General features: G+C 45.0%; 2 protein-coding genes across 2 annotated transcripts in view; one reads left to right on the forward strand and one right to left on the reverse strand.

The window, feature by feature from the left end:
* The window catches only part of col11a2 (collagen, type XI, alpha 2), a 39,184-nt gene extending 31,081 nt beyond the window's left edge, over window positions 1-8,103 (forward strand). Inside the window, exons 39-66 of the mRNA XM_062410245.1 lie at window positions 167-220; window positions 428-625; window positions 734-787; window positions 1,173-1,280; window positions 1,368-1,475; window positions 1,606-1,659; window positions 1,767-1,820; window positions 1,984-2,091; window positions 2,404-2,457; window positions 2,566-2,619; window positions 2,879-2,932; window positions 3,029-3,082; window positions 3,166-3,273; window positions 3,408-3,461; window positions 3,547-3,600; window positions 3,683-3,736; window positions 4,081-4,134; window positions 4,612-4,719; window positions 4,868-4,921; window positions 5,071-5,232; window positions 5,337-5,390; window positions 5,536-5,571; window positions 5,662-5,715; window positions 5,810-6,095; window positions 6,278-6,390; window positions 6,590-6,658; window positions 6,753-6,989; window positions 7,186-8,103. Of these exons, the coding sequence (XP_062266229.1) occupies window positions 167-220; window positions 428-625; window positions 734-787; window positions 1,173-1,280; window positions 1,368-1,475; window positions 1,606-1,659; window positions 1,767-1,820; window positions 1,984-2,091; window positions 2,404-2,457; window positions 2,566-2,619; window positions 2,879-2,932; window positions 3,029-3,082; window positions 3,166-3,273; window positions 3,408-3,461; window positions 3,547-3,600; window positions 3,683-3,736; window positions 4,081-4,134; window positions 4,612-4,719; window positions 4,868-4,921; window positions 5,071-5,232; window positions 5,337-5,390; window positions 5,536-5,571; window positions 5,662-5,715; window positions 5,810-6,095; window positions 6,278-6,390; window positions 6,590-6,658; window positions 6,753-6,989; window positions 7,186-7,332 (2,598 nt within the window). The 3' untranslated portion in view covers window positions 7,333-8,103. The remainder of the gene's footprint in view (window positions 1-166; window positions 221-427; window positions 626-733; window positions 788-1,172; window positions 1,281-1,367; window positions 1,476-1,605; window positions 1,660-1,766; window positions 1,821-1,983; window positions 2,092-2,403; window positions 2,458-2,565; window positions 2,620-2,878; window positions 2,933-3,028; window positions 3,083-3,165; window positions 3,274-3,407; window positions 3,462-3,546; window positions 3,601-3,682; window positions 3,737-4,080; window positions 4,135-4,611; window positions 4,720-4,867; window positions 4,922-5,070; window positions 5,233-5,336; window positions 5,391-5,535; window positions 5,572-5,661; window positions 5,716-5,809; window positions 6,096-6,277; window positions 6,391-6,589; window positions 6,659-6,752; window positions 6,990-7,185) is intronic.
* Window positions 8,104-10,126: 2,023 nt separating this feature from the next.
* On the reverse strand, window positions 10,127-13,588 carry hsd17b8 (hydroxysteroid (17-beta) dehydrogenase 8). Its single transcript, XM_062409318.1, has 9 exons — window positions 13,441-13,588; window positions 12,502-12,704; window positions 12,231-12,347; window positions 11,978-12,073; window positions 11,731-11,816; window positions 11,578-11,662; window positions 11,087-11,129; window positions 10,495-10,569; window positions 10,127-10,331 (listed from the first exon to the last, which is right to left on the reverse strand). Exons 1-9 carry the CDS (start codon window positions 13,562-13,564, stop codon window positions 10,312-10,314), a joined length of 849 nt encoding a protein of 282 aa, XP_062265302.1. The 5' UTR covers window positions 13,565-13,588; the 3' UTR covers window positions 10,127-10,311.
* Between the last annotated feature and the right edge of the window lie 194 nt (window positions 13,589-13,782).

Here is a 13,782-nt window from a genome sequence, read left to right on the forward strand (position 1 = left end):
TATATCTAATCCAAGCAATGACTTCCAGGTCACCGTAATTTCAAAAAACGTTTGTGATCATGTGATGAGGAAATATGAGTCAGCAACAACACACGTTATTCACATTTCTTTCTCTTTATCTTGTGAGTCGGATCGATTATCAGTTAACTGAGTTTATCTCCTGCAGGGTTTCCAAGGGAAGATGGGTCCACCTGGGCCTCCTGGAGTAGTTGGACCTCAGGTGAGTTTCATGAACCCAGTTCACAAGTTTGTAATTCGACAAATCAGCTGATTTTCAACACAACACCGCAACCTGTTGCTCTTTTTGTTTTTTCTTTTTCTCTACACATCAATTCCGTTTGTTTCCTCTTTCCTCTGCCAACATCCTCGTCTCCTCTCTTTCTCCTTCTCTCCATCTCCATCTCTATCTGTTTCTCCGTCCTCCCAGGGTCCATCAGGAGAGACCGGCCCCATGGGCGAGCGCGGCCATCCCGGACCCTCAGGTCCACCTGGAGAGCAAGGACTTTCTGGTCCCTCAGGAAAGGAGGGTACCAAGGGAGACTCTGGACCCCCAGGAGGCCCCGGAAAAGATGGGCCCTCAGGCCTGAGAGGCTTCCCCGGTGAGAGAGGACTTCCTGGAACCCCTGTGAGTATGACCTAAACAAACATAAACCGGTATAAATTATCAGGCTGATACTTATGATAAGATCAATAATTCGACTTTTGTCTGAAACATTTTGGTCTTTTTTTGCAGGGAGGTGGAGGACTGAAGGGAAGTGAAGGACCTGCCGGACCTCCTGGACCTGCTGTACGTCTCGAACCCAATGAATGATTCATTCTCAAAATAGAACATCACTCAGTAGAGTTGTTACGTTATTCCCAGATCTGCCTGTTTTTACATAGCTCTTTCTTGGCCCATGTCACATCCTCGTTTCGTGGAAATCTGTTCAGTAGTTTTTGTGTAATCGTAACAAACACACTGGGGTGAAAACATAAAAACCTCAAGACACAGACACACAAGTAGTAAGATCCGACTTGGATCAGCATCAACATTTGTGTTTGTTTCTATCTTAATTTTGTTCAAATGTTTGAATATTTCATGATCGAATCATTTCACAGTAACAGTTTGACTCTGTACTTCTGTAATAAGAACCATTAATAACATCTGTCTCTATGATGCTGTACCTGTGCAGGGGTCTCCTGGTGAGAGGGGACAAGCTGGTACTGCTGGACCTGTAGGACCTCCTGGCAGACCAGGCCCTCAGGGGCCACCTGGACCCTCCGGAGAGAAGGGAGTTCCTGTGAGTACTCTGGAGATTTTTCACTTTCTCCATCCAGCTTAAGAAAAGGTAACATCGACTCTTAATTCTGCTCTTTCTCCTGTTAAGGGCGAGAAAGGACCTATTGGATCGGCAGGTCGTGACGGAGTGCAGGGGCCCGTGGGTCTGCCTGGCCCCGCCGGAACACCTGGAGTACCCGGAGAGGACGGAGACAAGGTCAGTAACTCGAAGAAGCAGCAATCCCTTTCAAATCGTTCTTTTCATAAGTCCGGTGGGGCTCACCCTGTCAGTATCAGCGCTTTGTTTCAAACTCTGCAGTGACCTGTCTGTTTCCTTGTCGTTTCAGGGTGAGGTTGGAGAGCATGGTCAGAAGGGCGCCAAGGGAGGAAAGGGAGAACACGTGAGTAACGATAATCAAACTGTCGGACGTATTTCCAGTGGAGATAATAAGATTTAAATTTGTGATCGAAGTTGCTGGTTTGCTCACAGTTTTCTTTCTTTTGGCAGGGTCCTCCTGGTCCCCCTGGGCCGATGGGTCCGGTCGGTCAGCCTGGTCCTGCTGTAAGTTCAACTCTCTGACAGACCCAGTTGTTTGTTACTGGTTGTGTACGGGCACTAAAAACCTGATAAAGACTTTAGTAAATAGGGAAATGTTCTCATAAACATACTTCAACAAACCTAACATCACCACGTCTTTCTTTGTGTTTGTGTCTCTGTGCTGCAGGGAGCTGATGGAGAGCTGGGACCCAGGGGCCAGCAGGGGCCTTTTGGAGCCAAAGGTGACGAAGGATCCAGAGGATTCCCAGGAGCCCCAGGACCCATCGGACTGCAGGTAAAAATATCTTTATTAAATTATTACACATTTCGTTTTTCTTACCAACGGCCTTCTTCTGACGTGTTTTGACCTCATGGTTGTTTTGCTTCTTGATTCTGTTTAATCAACGTACAGATTTCTAATATTTTCTTTACCTGCTGTTTATATTTCCTTTTCATTTAATGCTGCTTTTATCTGAAACACTTCTGAATGACGTGTGCCATAAAAGTAACGTTTCTTCTTATCATTATTATAACTGAATATTTAAATGACTTTTTTGAGCTCCTGTGCTAAGTTGCTAAATCAAACTGGTTCTTTTTGTAACTGCAGGGATTGCCGGGACCATCGGGTGAGAAGGGAGAGACGGGAGACGTTGGACCTCTGGTGAGTTTCAGAAATACATTGTTACCATGATGCCCAGTTCATTGATTCCTTTTTACACTGGTAAAATTCATAAATGATGATAAATGACAAACCTGTTTGTTTTTCCAGGGTCCTCCAGGCCCTCCAGGACCCCGCGGCCCTGCTGGACCCAGCGGTGCTGATGTGAGTGTTTCTGTAGAACTGTTAGTGCACTGATGCAGCATCGACTGTGAGTGGTAACGTTTTAAATGAGACTAGAAGGAGGAAACTCAAAATCCCACAACATCGCTGTGGTTTCTTTTTGAGATTGAATCAAGTAAAATTTATGCAGACAGACTTGTAGATAAGTCAAAAAGTAAAATAGTTCTTTTTTGGGTGATAACAACCGTTTTGACAGAAATGACCAAAGTGTTTGTGTTTGAAATGTCTTTGTGTTTTTCAGGGTCCTCAAGGTCCACCGGGTGGTTTGGGTAACCCTGGAGCCATTGGAGAGAAGGTTCGGACATTTAAGTGATATTTCATCATGGAAATAAAAGAACTGAATTCAATCAACTTGTCTCGTGAACTAATAGAAGCTCTGGTTGTCTTGCAGGGAGAGTCTGGTGAGTCTGGACCACCTGGAATTGGCGGAGAACCTGGAAAGAAGGTGAGTGTGTGTCTTTAGATCAGGAGTCTGAACCTTCACTGACCTTCAGGAGCATCTGTTGATAACACGTCCTCCTGCCGCAGGGTCCTCGTGGAGAGCGCGGAGAGAAGGGAGAGGCTGGACAATCTGGAACTGCTGGACCTGCTGGAGGACGAGGACGACCTGGAGACGACGGACCCAAGGGCAACCCGGTAAGACACCCACAGAGAGACGAGCACCAACAAACACACACACACACAGAGACATCGGTTCACAGATCGATGACTTCTCTGCAGAACCAACATGTGAATTCCTCTTTGAATGATCTCTTTCTCTTAAACCTCAGGGGCCTGTTGGTTTCCCTGGAGATCCCGGACCACCTGGTGAGCTGGGACCCAGAGTGAGTATTGTTTTTTTCATAATATTTAAGTCATGTTTTCTGTGGCTGCACATGTCATCTCTAAAACCTTAACTCTTTACTTCAGGGTCAAGATGGCGCCAAGGGAGAGAGAGGAGAAGATGGTGAAGCTGGAGAATCTGTGAGTCAAAGACGCAGTGATGCAGATATGTGAATGAAGTATTAAAAACAACTTGATTCATTCTCTCTGCCTCTTACTGCAGGGCTCCCCTGGACCTCCTGGTGAGAACGGATCTACCGGCCCTCTAGGAAAGAGGGTAAGGTCACCGTCCTCATCTGGCACTACTTCCACATATACGTCACATCGGCCGTCTGAATGCATCCTCCGATTTAGCTTCTTCTCTGCAGTGTAGTAGATCAAATCATCTGAATGTTGCAAAGTAAAACCTGTTCTGTTTTTACTCTGGCGGGTGAAATGAGAGGAAATGTTTTATTTGACAAAGAATCGTTTTTTATCATCAGTGCAGCAGTTATTCAGGAGGTAGTTAATCAGAAGTGCAGCCAGTGACGTTGTTTTAAGTTCGGATTCCCCGCTTTGGATATTTGTTGTGCCGACATAATGCTCTGACCTTGTGGTGATCCTTCTCACTTCACTCCACAGGGTCCTGCTGGAACGAGAGGACCAGAGGGACGTCAGGGAGAGAAGGGAACCAAGGTGAGGTTTTTAAGCTCCCTGTGGTTCTAAACTCAAAGCAGACAGTTCAACCAATACTTCATGATTTATGTGGGGTCTTAAGGAGTCTAAACATTTAATAATCTGAATTTTAGGCCTTGAAAAGTCCTGAATATGTCAAATTATAGGTCTTGAACACATTAAGGTTGGTCTCAACATTCATTTAACGCTATTGTGGCGGATTGTAATGTGTTGTAGTTCTTTCTCAATGCTACAGACATTAATATGCAGTAATAAAAATACAAACAAGAACAACATGCAACTGTTTACTGGTCGTCCAGAAGCACTCGGCTTGTCTGTTGAAGCACTTTGATACTGTCTCTGTAATCTGAGAGATTATGGTCATGTTCTATTCATGAGGAAGTGAAAGGAACTTTAGGACTGTGATATTTATCTCTGTCACGTAACATAAATCTTCACAATCATTTGAATCCTGTTTCTCCTCCTCGTCCTTCACAGGGAGACTCAGGTGCTGTTGGTCCACCAGGGAAAACCGGCCCCGTTGGCCCCCAGGGGCCGGCAGGAAAACCAGGAACAGAAGGTCTCCGAGGACTCCCAGGATCAGTGGTAAAATAATGATACATTTCATTTCATGGTGCCGTTATAGACATAATTATAACATCAACCGCATCAAATGCAGCAGATAAATAATGTAATATTCATCTTGTGTGTTCGAGTTGTGTTTGATGGTGTCATTGATGAATCTGTGTTTCAGGGAGAACAAGGATCTCCAGGACTCGCTGGACAGAAAGGTCCATCTGGACCCCTGGTGAGATAACATCACCTTTTAGTTTTCATTTATTCTTTTACTCAGCAGCTTATTCCTCCTGCTCCCTTATCCACCTGTCCTCCACCATCTCTCTCCACATGTTCACATCTTCTTCCTCTCTCTCTTCTCTTCTCATCCTCCTCCTGCAGGGACCTCCTGGTTTGCCGGGTCTGCGTGGAGAGCCCGGTGGAAAGGGAGAGAAGGGACACCCAGGTCTCATCGGCCTCATCGGACCCCCAGGCGAGCAGGGAGAGAAGGGAGACCGAGGTCATTCCGGGCCTCAGGGATCCACCGGAACCAAAGGAGAGACTGTGAGTCCTGCGACCTGTGTCACATGTCAGACTCGTCAGCTGTCAGTCACATTCATGTAGAGATTCCTGTGTATCTTCATGTCATGTCTCATATGTTGTTCTAGGGAATGGCCGGCGGCTCCGGACCCCTCGGCCCTGCTGGTCCTCCTGGTCTGCCTGTGAGTGCACCTCCATACACTGCCCCACTTCCCTCTTCCTCTGGATCCCATCATGCTTTTCAGCTTTATACTAAATATTTAAAATGGTAAAACAATGGAGGATGATCACCATTGAAATACAACTAAAGCCTTGTATCTTTTCCAGGGTCCTCAAGGTATCAAGGGAGCTAAGGGTTCTTCTGTGAGTATATTTTAAAAGCCACAATGTGATTGACATTGTTCATGAATAATTCATTGACTTTGATTTAATGCTACAATGGTTTTCTTCCAGGGAGGAGCTGGTCCAAAGGGAGAAAAGGGTGTACAGGGACCTCCTGGATCTCCTGTGAGTGATACTTTGTGAAATGTCATGATCTATGAATTCCTCTACGCTCACTCTTACAACTCATTGATGATTTCATTGTGAACTCGCTTGCCAGGGCCCACCAGGCGAGGTCATTCAGCCGCTGCCCATCCAGAGGAGTCCCAAGTCCAAGCGCTCCATCGACGCCAGCCAGCTGCTGCCCGAGTTCGACCCCGACATGCCTGCCTCTGACGCCGCGGGCACTGAGTTCCTGATGGGCAGTGAAGGCATGGAGGAGATCTTCGGCTCGCTCAACTCACTTCGCCAGGAGATCGAGACCATGCGTTTCCCTCTGGGCACCCAGGACAGCCCCGCCCGCACCTGCCAGGACCTGCACCTCAGCCAGCCAGACCTCAGAGACGGTAACGGACTCAACCCAGAATCTGACGGTCATGAAGATGAGGCTGATCCCTTCATTGATCAATGCAAATTACAGACAACAACCAAGAGCCTAACTGAAAGAACTAATACACAAAAAGGGGAATTTAAATTTCAATAAAAACCTAATGTTCCCACTTTGCTTTGACTCTGTCTCCCCCTGCAGGAGAGTACTGGATCGACCCCAACCAGGGCTGCTCCAGAGACTCCTTCAAGGTCTTCTGTAATTTCACCAACGGAGCAGAGACGTGTCTGTATCCCAGCAGGACCATCAACACGGTCAGTCCAACATCCCTCCACCTGGGGTGTAAACATAACCTCCTTGGCTGAGATCATAACCTGATGAGACGTTGGTTCAGAAAATGATCCGTGCTTTCATAAAATGTCCTTTTTTTCTCAAACAAGTTGTTTTTAGTTATTGGTGCATAACTCCACGTATCGAACTAAACCCATGTGACTTGGACATTTGTGTTTGCAGGTGAAGATGAGCTCCTGGGACAAGGAGACTCCGGGATCCTGGTACAGTCAGTTCTCCACTGGTTCTAAGGTTAGAGCCCCGGCACTTTATTTTTAATCCATTCTACTTCCATATTTTCTCACTTTATGTTAATTCTGCATATTCTTCCTCCTCGTCCTCGTAGTTCTCCTACGTGGACTCTAACGGCGAGAGCGTGGGTGTGGTCCAGCTGGGCTTCCTGCGTCTCCTGAGTGTCCAGGCCCGTCAGAACGTCACCTACCACTGCCACCGCTCCGTGGCCTGGGCCGACCAGAGCGCCACCAACAACTACGACCGGGCGCTGCACCTGAAGGGCGCCAACGAGGAGGAGCTGAGCTACGAGACCAACCCCTACATCAAAGCCTTGATCGACGGCTGTTCTGTGAGTTCACACAAACACACACACACACACCAACACACACACTCAATGTGAAGCCAAAACCTCTACCTCGCCCCCTGGTGGCTGGGCTATAGGTCTTTAACCGAGCCTCCTTCATGTGACATGAACCAAAAAGTAAAAGTAAAATCCTTCTGATCTGATTCTGACGTGTGTCTCGTCTCTGTGTCGCCCCCTGCAGTATCGTAAGGGCTTTGACAGGACAGTCCTGGAGGTCAACACACCACAGGTGGAGCATCTCCCCCTGCTGGACATCAAGGTGTCGGACTTTGGGGAGAGCAACCAGCAGTTTGGATTTGAAGTGGGACCTGTTTGTTTCCAAGGCTAAAAACACACATACACGCACACAAACACACCATGCAGACGCACACACACATGCACTTAGAGACACAGTTATATATAAAAAACACACACGCCCAGTAATTTGTAAATTAACTTGTAAATGATATGAAACACACACAAACACACACACACACACACACAGATGCTGTTGTGAGACACACTCACGTACGTGCCTGGGGAAAGCAACATCCTTCCAACGAGTAATGGACGTCAAAGTAAAAAGTAAAGAGGAGCGAAATCAAATGAAACACTTGTGAAGAGGAGATCATCCTCACGTCCGCGAGAAAGGAAGAAAAACCCGGAGAGAGTAAAACAGTGTTTTCTTTCCCAGCAGCGCCGGGGGCCGGCACGGGGCCTGTCGGCAACTTGCCTCCGATCGCCCTCTCACTCATCTCTCTCCTTCCCGCTGTCTCTCTCTCTCTTTTTTTTCCGCCCCCACTCACCTCACCTGCTCTACCTCCCCCCTCTTCCTCCCCCCCGCCACAAAAAGGGTCACGTTTAGACATCATTTTGATTTTTGTACAAACACATGCACCCTGCGAGCAGCGGGTTTGACGGTCGCTCTCTTCGAGTCCTGGTTCCTGGTTCCTGGTTTTTTATTTCTAAATCAACTTCTTTGCTCTTTGCAAACCGGAACCTTCTGCTCGTGAACCAGGCATCAGACCTGAAACCTCTAACGTCTCCGGTCGTCCCGTCCTGCAGTGACCTGTCAATCACGTTGCTCACATGTGACTCTCAGCTTTTACGCTCTCACGACAAAATGCTCAGTTTGATTAGAAATGTGATTCACAGATGATTATAGTGAAGAGGAATCTCTCTGGTGTGATGCAGTGAGGTCAGTGAGGTCAACTGAATTAACTCCACCCTCTGTCCTCGGCCCTGAGAGCAGCAGAAACTGAATTTGTTTACATCCGTGTTCAGATGTGTTGATACATGAAGATCAGTGAATTTTAAAGCCATTGTTTTTATAAACTTGACGCTGTTGTACTTGCCTGTTAGTGTTGTCTTCTTCAATGGGCTGATTCTTCACCGTCTGGACACTTTGATTATTCTTTTAACATCCAAGGACTTTTTCTCACTTTTGCAGCACAGAACATCATCAGGGTTTCAACCTGTCACCGGGATTTGAACGTTCCCTCCTTCTCTCTTTTATTTACCTGCAGCAGTGAATAAAATACAAGCTTTACTGAAAGAAACTGTGTGGCGAGGAGCTAATTATACCAAAGTTTGAGAATTCACTACGAGTCCTCCATCGTCTTTAGTCTCTTTTAAGATTTCATGAAGCTTCTTACTGGGGAAAATGTGCATTACATTCCATTTGTACAGAAATAGTGATATTCTATTGTATTTATTTAAAACAAACAGGGTGCTTTGAGATCAAAAAAAGAAACAAGAACCTCCAGATATTCCAGTCAAATCTGGGATATTTCATTTGTATTTATTTCCTGTAGCTGACGCTTGAAGGTCATGTGACGCGTCCAACTCGCTGCCAGCCGGAGTCACGGTGCTTCTGTTCTCGCCCTGTCCAAACTCCTTGTGTACAACCAAACAATCTGTGGCCATATTTTATTGTAATATCCCATTTTTTAGTGTTTTCATCAACTGTACTGTGCTGTTCAATTTGCTTCCACTGTAATGATTAAATGGTGACTCTCCAGTTCTGTCACACTTCCTTGTCGTTGCTACTTGACCTCGGTTTGTTTTTTGGTTTCGGGTTCAGGTTCTTGCTTAGCCGAGCTTTAATAGGTAGATACAGTTTGATTTGTCCTTAATTAATTAATTGATCCTAAAGTTTCTGTGTGAGACCACAGCGAGAAGGAGAAAGGTTGTGAGAGGGGGGGGGGGGGCAACTCTGTCAGCACCACAGGGTTAAACCTGAATCAGATTATTGTTTGTAAGAATAAAGTGGCTGAGGGGCGATATCATACTAAGGGTCTGGGTTTATTTGTTTTTTTAATGTGTTTGTTTTTTGAAGTATAACAGGGAAATGGGGCAGGTTGGCCAAAGCTGAAAAATAAAGAAATCTGTCCTCAAGATTCTCCGGAGAGAACCACCTCGACTCTTTTTTGTTTTTATTGTGTTGAGGACAAACAACATTAAATGAAAATGGTGCTGAAAAGGGAAAAAGTATTATTTTGAAATGTGTGTAAGTAATTTTTTTTCAAAATTCCTGTTTCTGTAATATATAATCTTTTTAAAAAGAGCTGCTTGGGTCTTGTTTTTCTTCTCGTCAGAACGTTGTCTTACTGCAGATTGCCTCAAGGCTGCGCTGTTTCTCATCTGGATAGGATGTGGAGCCAGGATTTAATTTTATTGTTTAATCGTCAGCTATTCATCTTTCGGTTGTTCTCCTATTATAAAAAACTGTTTGTGCCAAACTTATAAAAGACACTGTTAGCCTGTGGTTAGCATGTTAGCCTCCAGCTGTGTCACTGTAGAGATGCTCACAAATCAAATCTTTGAGGTAATTTTAGACGATTTTACCTAAAAAGTTTTTCAGGTTTATTTATTTTATCCACTTGATAGTTTGCAGCCGTAACTCGACATCAAAAAAGTCCTTTCCATTTGCAGATTTACAACTTTTATTTTGATTTGCACTGTTTTCATTGAATCGTGGTTTTGGTTGTGAGATTTGTGTTTCTACTGGTTTCGCACCAGCCATTAAAACAGCGACCTCTAGTGGCCAGTTTCAGCTTCTCCTCCAGCGGATCTCTGATCAGTTTCTCTAAGCCGGAGACAGTGATTAACTTTACAGATTCAAATTAGAACCACAACGCGACTTCCTCTACACAAACATCAGGTATTTATTAACACAAAAACAATCTTTACACTTTAGTGCATGATTTATAAAACACAGTCCACGGTGATCAGAGAGCATCGGCAGAATCTCTTCCCTTTAATAATTAAATGAACTACGAAGGAGCTCTCCTCCCATTGGTCTTCAGCAGCGTGACGGCCGTTCAATTCAGCCAATGAAAAGTCCACCTGACACAGAGACAGACATGAGTTGAGTTGTATCACCTAACTTTAAAAATGTGTTGAACATTATTTGCATATTTAAGCATTAAAATAAAAAGTCTTCATATGAGTAACTTCTACTCAAGAGAAAAGCAAAGTGCACGTGTGTTTCTACAGCAGCAGCTCTGACCTGTGACCTCGATGCTGGCGCCCGTGATGTACCGGGAGTCGTCGGATGCGAGAAACGCACAAACATCAGCGACCTCTGGTGGACGGAGAGCAAAGACCAGTGAGGATGGAAACAGAGCATTTCAGATAAACAGGGACAATCCACAAGGTTTCTCTTTACTCAGTGGAGGAAGATGAGGAGCATCCTGGAGTGAAGAGGGAGGAATTCATAACCTTCAACTTACACTTCAAAGTGTTTTGTGTCCACGAAGAGAATATTTGAGCTGGTTCATCTTTTTAAAAATCCTGGTTTTAAAGTTTGTTGGGAGCATAGAACCCTAAACATCTTGTACAATGTATATTTAGTTAGTTTTATCCTTGAACAGATTCCCTGGTGGTGATCAGGATTCATCGTGTTCACAATTGGAGAACACAAGCATAGGTGTCATTGCCAGGTGTCGCCACTAGGTGTCCCCAGCACTGACTTATTAAAACACCTTCAAACATAAATACAAGCCGGGACAGAAAAAAAAAACATGTGTTGTTCTATGGAAACTGATTTGAAACATCTTAACAAAGAGATGAAAGGAATCAACGAGCAGAAGTTCACCGACCTGCAGGTTCGCCCATTCTTCCCATTGGCACCAGAGCTTTCATCTGAAACACAGGAAGTCACTGCAGAGTCACTGGGAACAGACACTTCACACAGACTCAGACCTGAGACTTTCACACTGAGGGATTTAAAGTGGTTTCGTATCAGTGGAGGATTCTCTTCAGGCGCTCTGCAGTAACAAATAGAGCGACTCAGCTGAACCCAGAACATCCTGGAGCTGAGAAAATGGATTCAGTCGAGAATCAAGAGTTTATATGATTCATCATTTAGAACAAAGTCCACGTGATGGATTTGTTGAAGCTGGAGGTTTGAGCTCAGTGACATTCTACATTCTACTGTTCTCTACTGTGTATAAATGAAAACTAATGTTTTATCAAATGTCATTAACAGTTGAACCTTATAATGATTGTATGGCTGTTTAACTGTTTAACTGTATAACACTGAGTTGTCTCTGGTAGATGAGGTGGATCTGAACCTGTGAGTATCGTGTACCTTGGTGATAACCTTCTCAGGAACCTTATCCGTCATGGGCGTGGATATGAAGCCCGGCAGCACACAGTTACACCGGATCCCGAACCTGCAGACACGAGAGCAGATTGAAATGAGCCCGTCGGCTGTGTGTGTGTCCACGTGTTGTCGTCTCACCTGCTCAGCTCCTTGGCTGCAGTTCTGGTTAAACCTTCCACTCCGGATTTAGAGGCGGCATAATTTGCCTGTCCAATGTTTCCCACCTGAAAACAAAAACACAAAACACAACAAACTTCATCTTTTCACAGTTGGAAAAATGTCCATGACCACAGTTTATATTTCTACTTTTCTGCACAAAAGCCTCTGAGTTTCAGATGATTACTGAGATGAGAGGAGGTGAGGATGAGGCCGGCTGGAGTCTCACCTTCCCCACGATGCTGCCGACAGTAACCAAGGATCCTTTGGTTGCTCCACAGGCGACCAGGGCCTGAGCCACGGCCTGCGTGACCAAGAAGGAACCCTGAGAGACGTGAGAGCAAAACTCGCTTCAACCGGTTCTGTCAGAAAACAGCTTTAAATCATTTTCTCTAAATTCTCTGACTTTACAGAATCCAACACTTTTCTTATCGAGCCTGTTCCCGTCCTCGATGGATCAGAGAGCAGTCACAGAAACACACCTTCAGGTTGACCTGGATGACTCTGTCGAACTGCTCCTCCGTCATGTGGAGCAGGAAGTCGTCCTGGGTGATGCCGGCTGCGTTCACACACACCGAGGGAGGCTGGAAGAAACGAGTCTGCAGAGCGAGAGCAGGACAGAAAGAAAGAAGGAAAACAAGAGGGAGTTCAGGTGCTTCTGTGAAAAACACAGACAGACACACACACACACACACACACACACACACACACACACACACACACACACACACACACACACACACACACACACACCTGTATACTTGTGATCAGCTTCGTCACGCTCTCTTTGGACGAGACGTCCACCACAGCCGCCATGTGACCCTGCCCTCTCAGGCCTCCCTGCAGGCTGCCCAGCGTCTCATTGGCCGACTCCTCACTGATGTCAGCGACCACCACGGAGGCGCCCTCGGACGCCAAGCGCTGGCAGACCGCGCGTCCGATCCCGCTGCCTCCGCCTGGGTGAGAGGAGAACACAACGTTCTTTAACATGAGGAGATTTGAGGCGTTCTATCAAAGATTTTCTTGATTTCTCAGATAACATTTCTAAATCATGTTCATGGGACGGATCTGTTGTCTTTGACTTTTCATTTTGTATTTGAATGATTTTCCGTCTTTCGTATTAAATCACAATGTACGACTTTGCGTGATATCTTAAAAGTTTGGTTTTCTTGTTTTTAATTTGTCCTCATTGTAATGGTACCGTTTTAAAAAGTGATATATATAAAAATTTGAATTGTTATTACAATTGTAATTATAATAATCATACATTATTATTGTTTCAGCCAAAACGACAAACCCAATAAAACTACAGTACAAACAGCTATTTAAAAACTACTTTGATAGTACTGATTGCAGCTTTGATTATTATAATAAATCGAAGTTTAAGTGTAGTTCCACGGTTTTTACTTCACTTAACTTCCAGTTTTTCAGCCTTGATTCGTGTCGTTAAGTTAAAACGGATCTTATATCAAATATAATGATAATGAATCAGGAAGATTTAACTTCCTCAAACCAAAAGTTCACAAACTAAAACTAAACCAACTGCAGCAAAGTTCCACAACAAAACCTCAGGTGTCATTTAAACTCGGTTGAACCGGTGAAGTTGATGTAGAAAGAGAAACAGGACATCGACACGTGATCTCTGTATATACGTCTAAAAACATTAGAAAGTGTGTTAAAGTATGAATGTACCGGTGACCAGGGTCAGCCTCGACACGAGTCTCATAGCGGCTGCCATGATGGAGTCCTGTCGTGTTGTTGTAGATATGGGTTTGTCCACTTGAGGGCACCAAAACACCTCAGTGTTTGATTTCATTTCCGGTTCCGTTAACGAATCACGAGTCGTTCAATGTTTATAAACGTGAAGCTGTTGGATCTAAACTGTGGAAATGAACCGTAAAGAATCATCTCGAGTTTACTGAGGCTCCGTTTACACAGAAGCACTCAGCGTCATCTCAATCCGTATGTCGTGTATGTTTTTTATCAGATATATTTTCTTGCAGTATATCTAACTTGACACGAGCCGTGCAGTTC

The sequence above is a fragment of the Platichthys flesus genome, chromosome 17, assembly GCF_949316205.1.
Source record: "Platichthys flesus chromosome 17, fPlaFle2.1, whole genome shotgun sequence".
In the NCBI taxonomy this organism is placed as follows: Eukaryota; Metazoa; Chordata; class Actinopteri; order Pleuronectiformes; family Pleuronectidae; genus Platichthys; species Platichthys flesus.

Bases quoted from the DNA above. Each gene is read 5' to 3' on its own strand.
- hsd17b8 (XM_062409318.1), bottom strand. From the start codon at position 13,564: ATGAAATCAAACACTGAGGTGTTTTGGTGCCCTCAAGTGGACAAACCC. The intron at 12,705-13,440 runs GTACATTCATAC...CCTCTCACCCAG, and splicing joins GAGGCTGACCCTGGTCACCG to GCGGAGGCAGCGGGATCGGA. The intron at 12,348-12,501 runs GTGTGTGTGTGT...CTCGCTCTGCAG, and splicing joins AGCTGATCACAAGTATACAG to ACTCGTTTCTTCCAGCCTCC.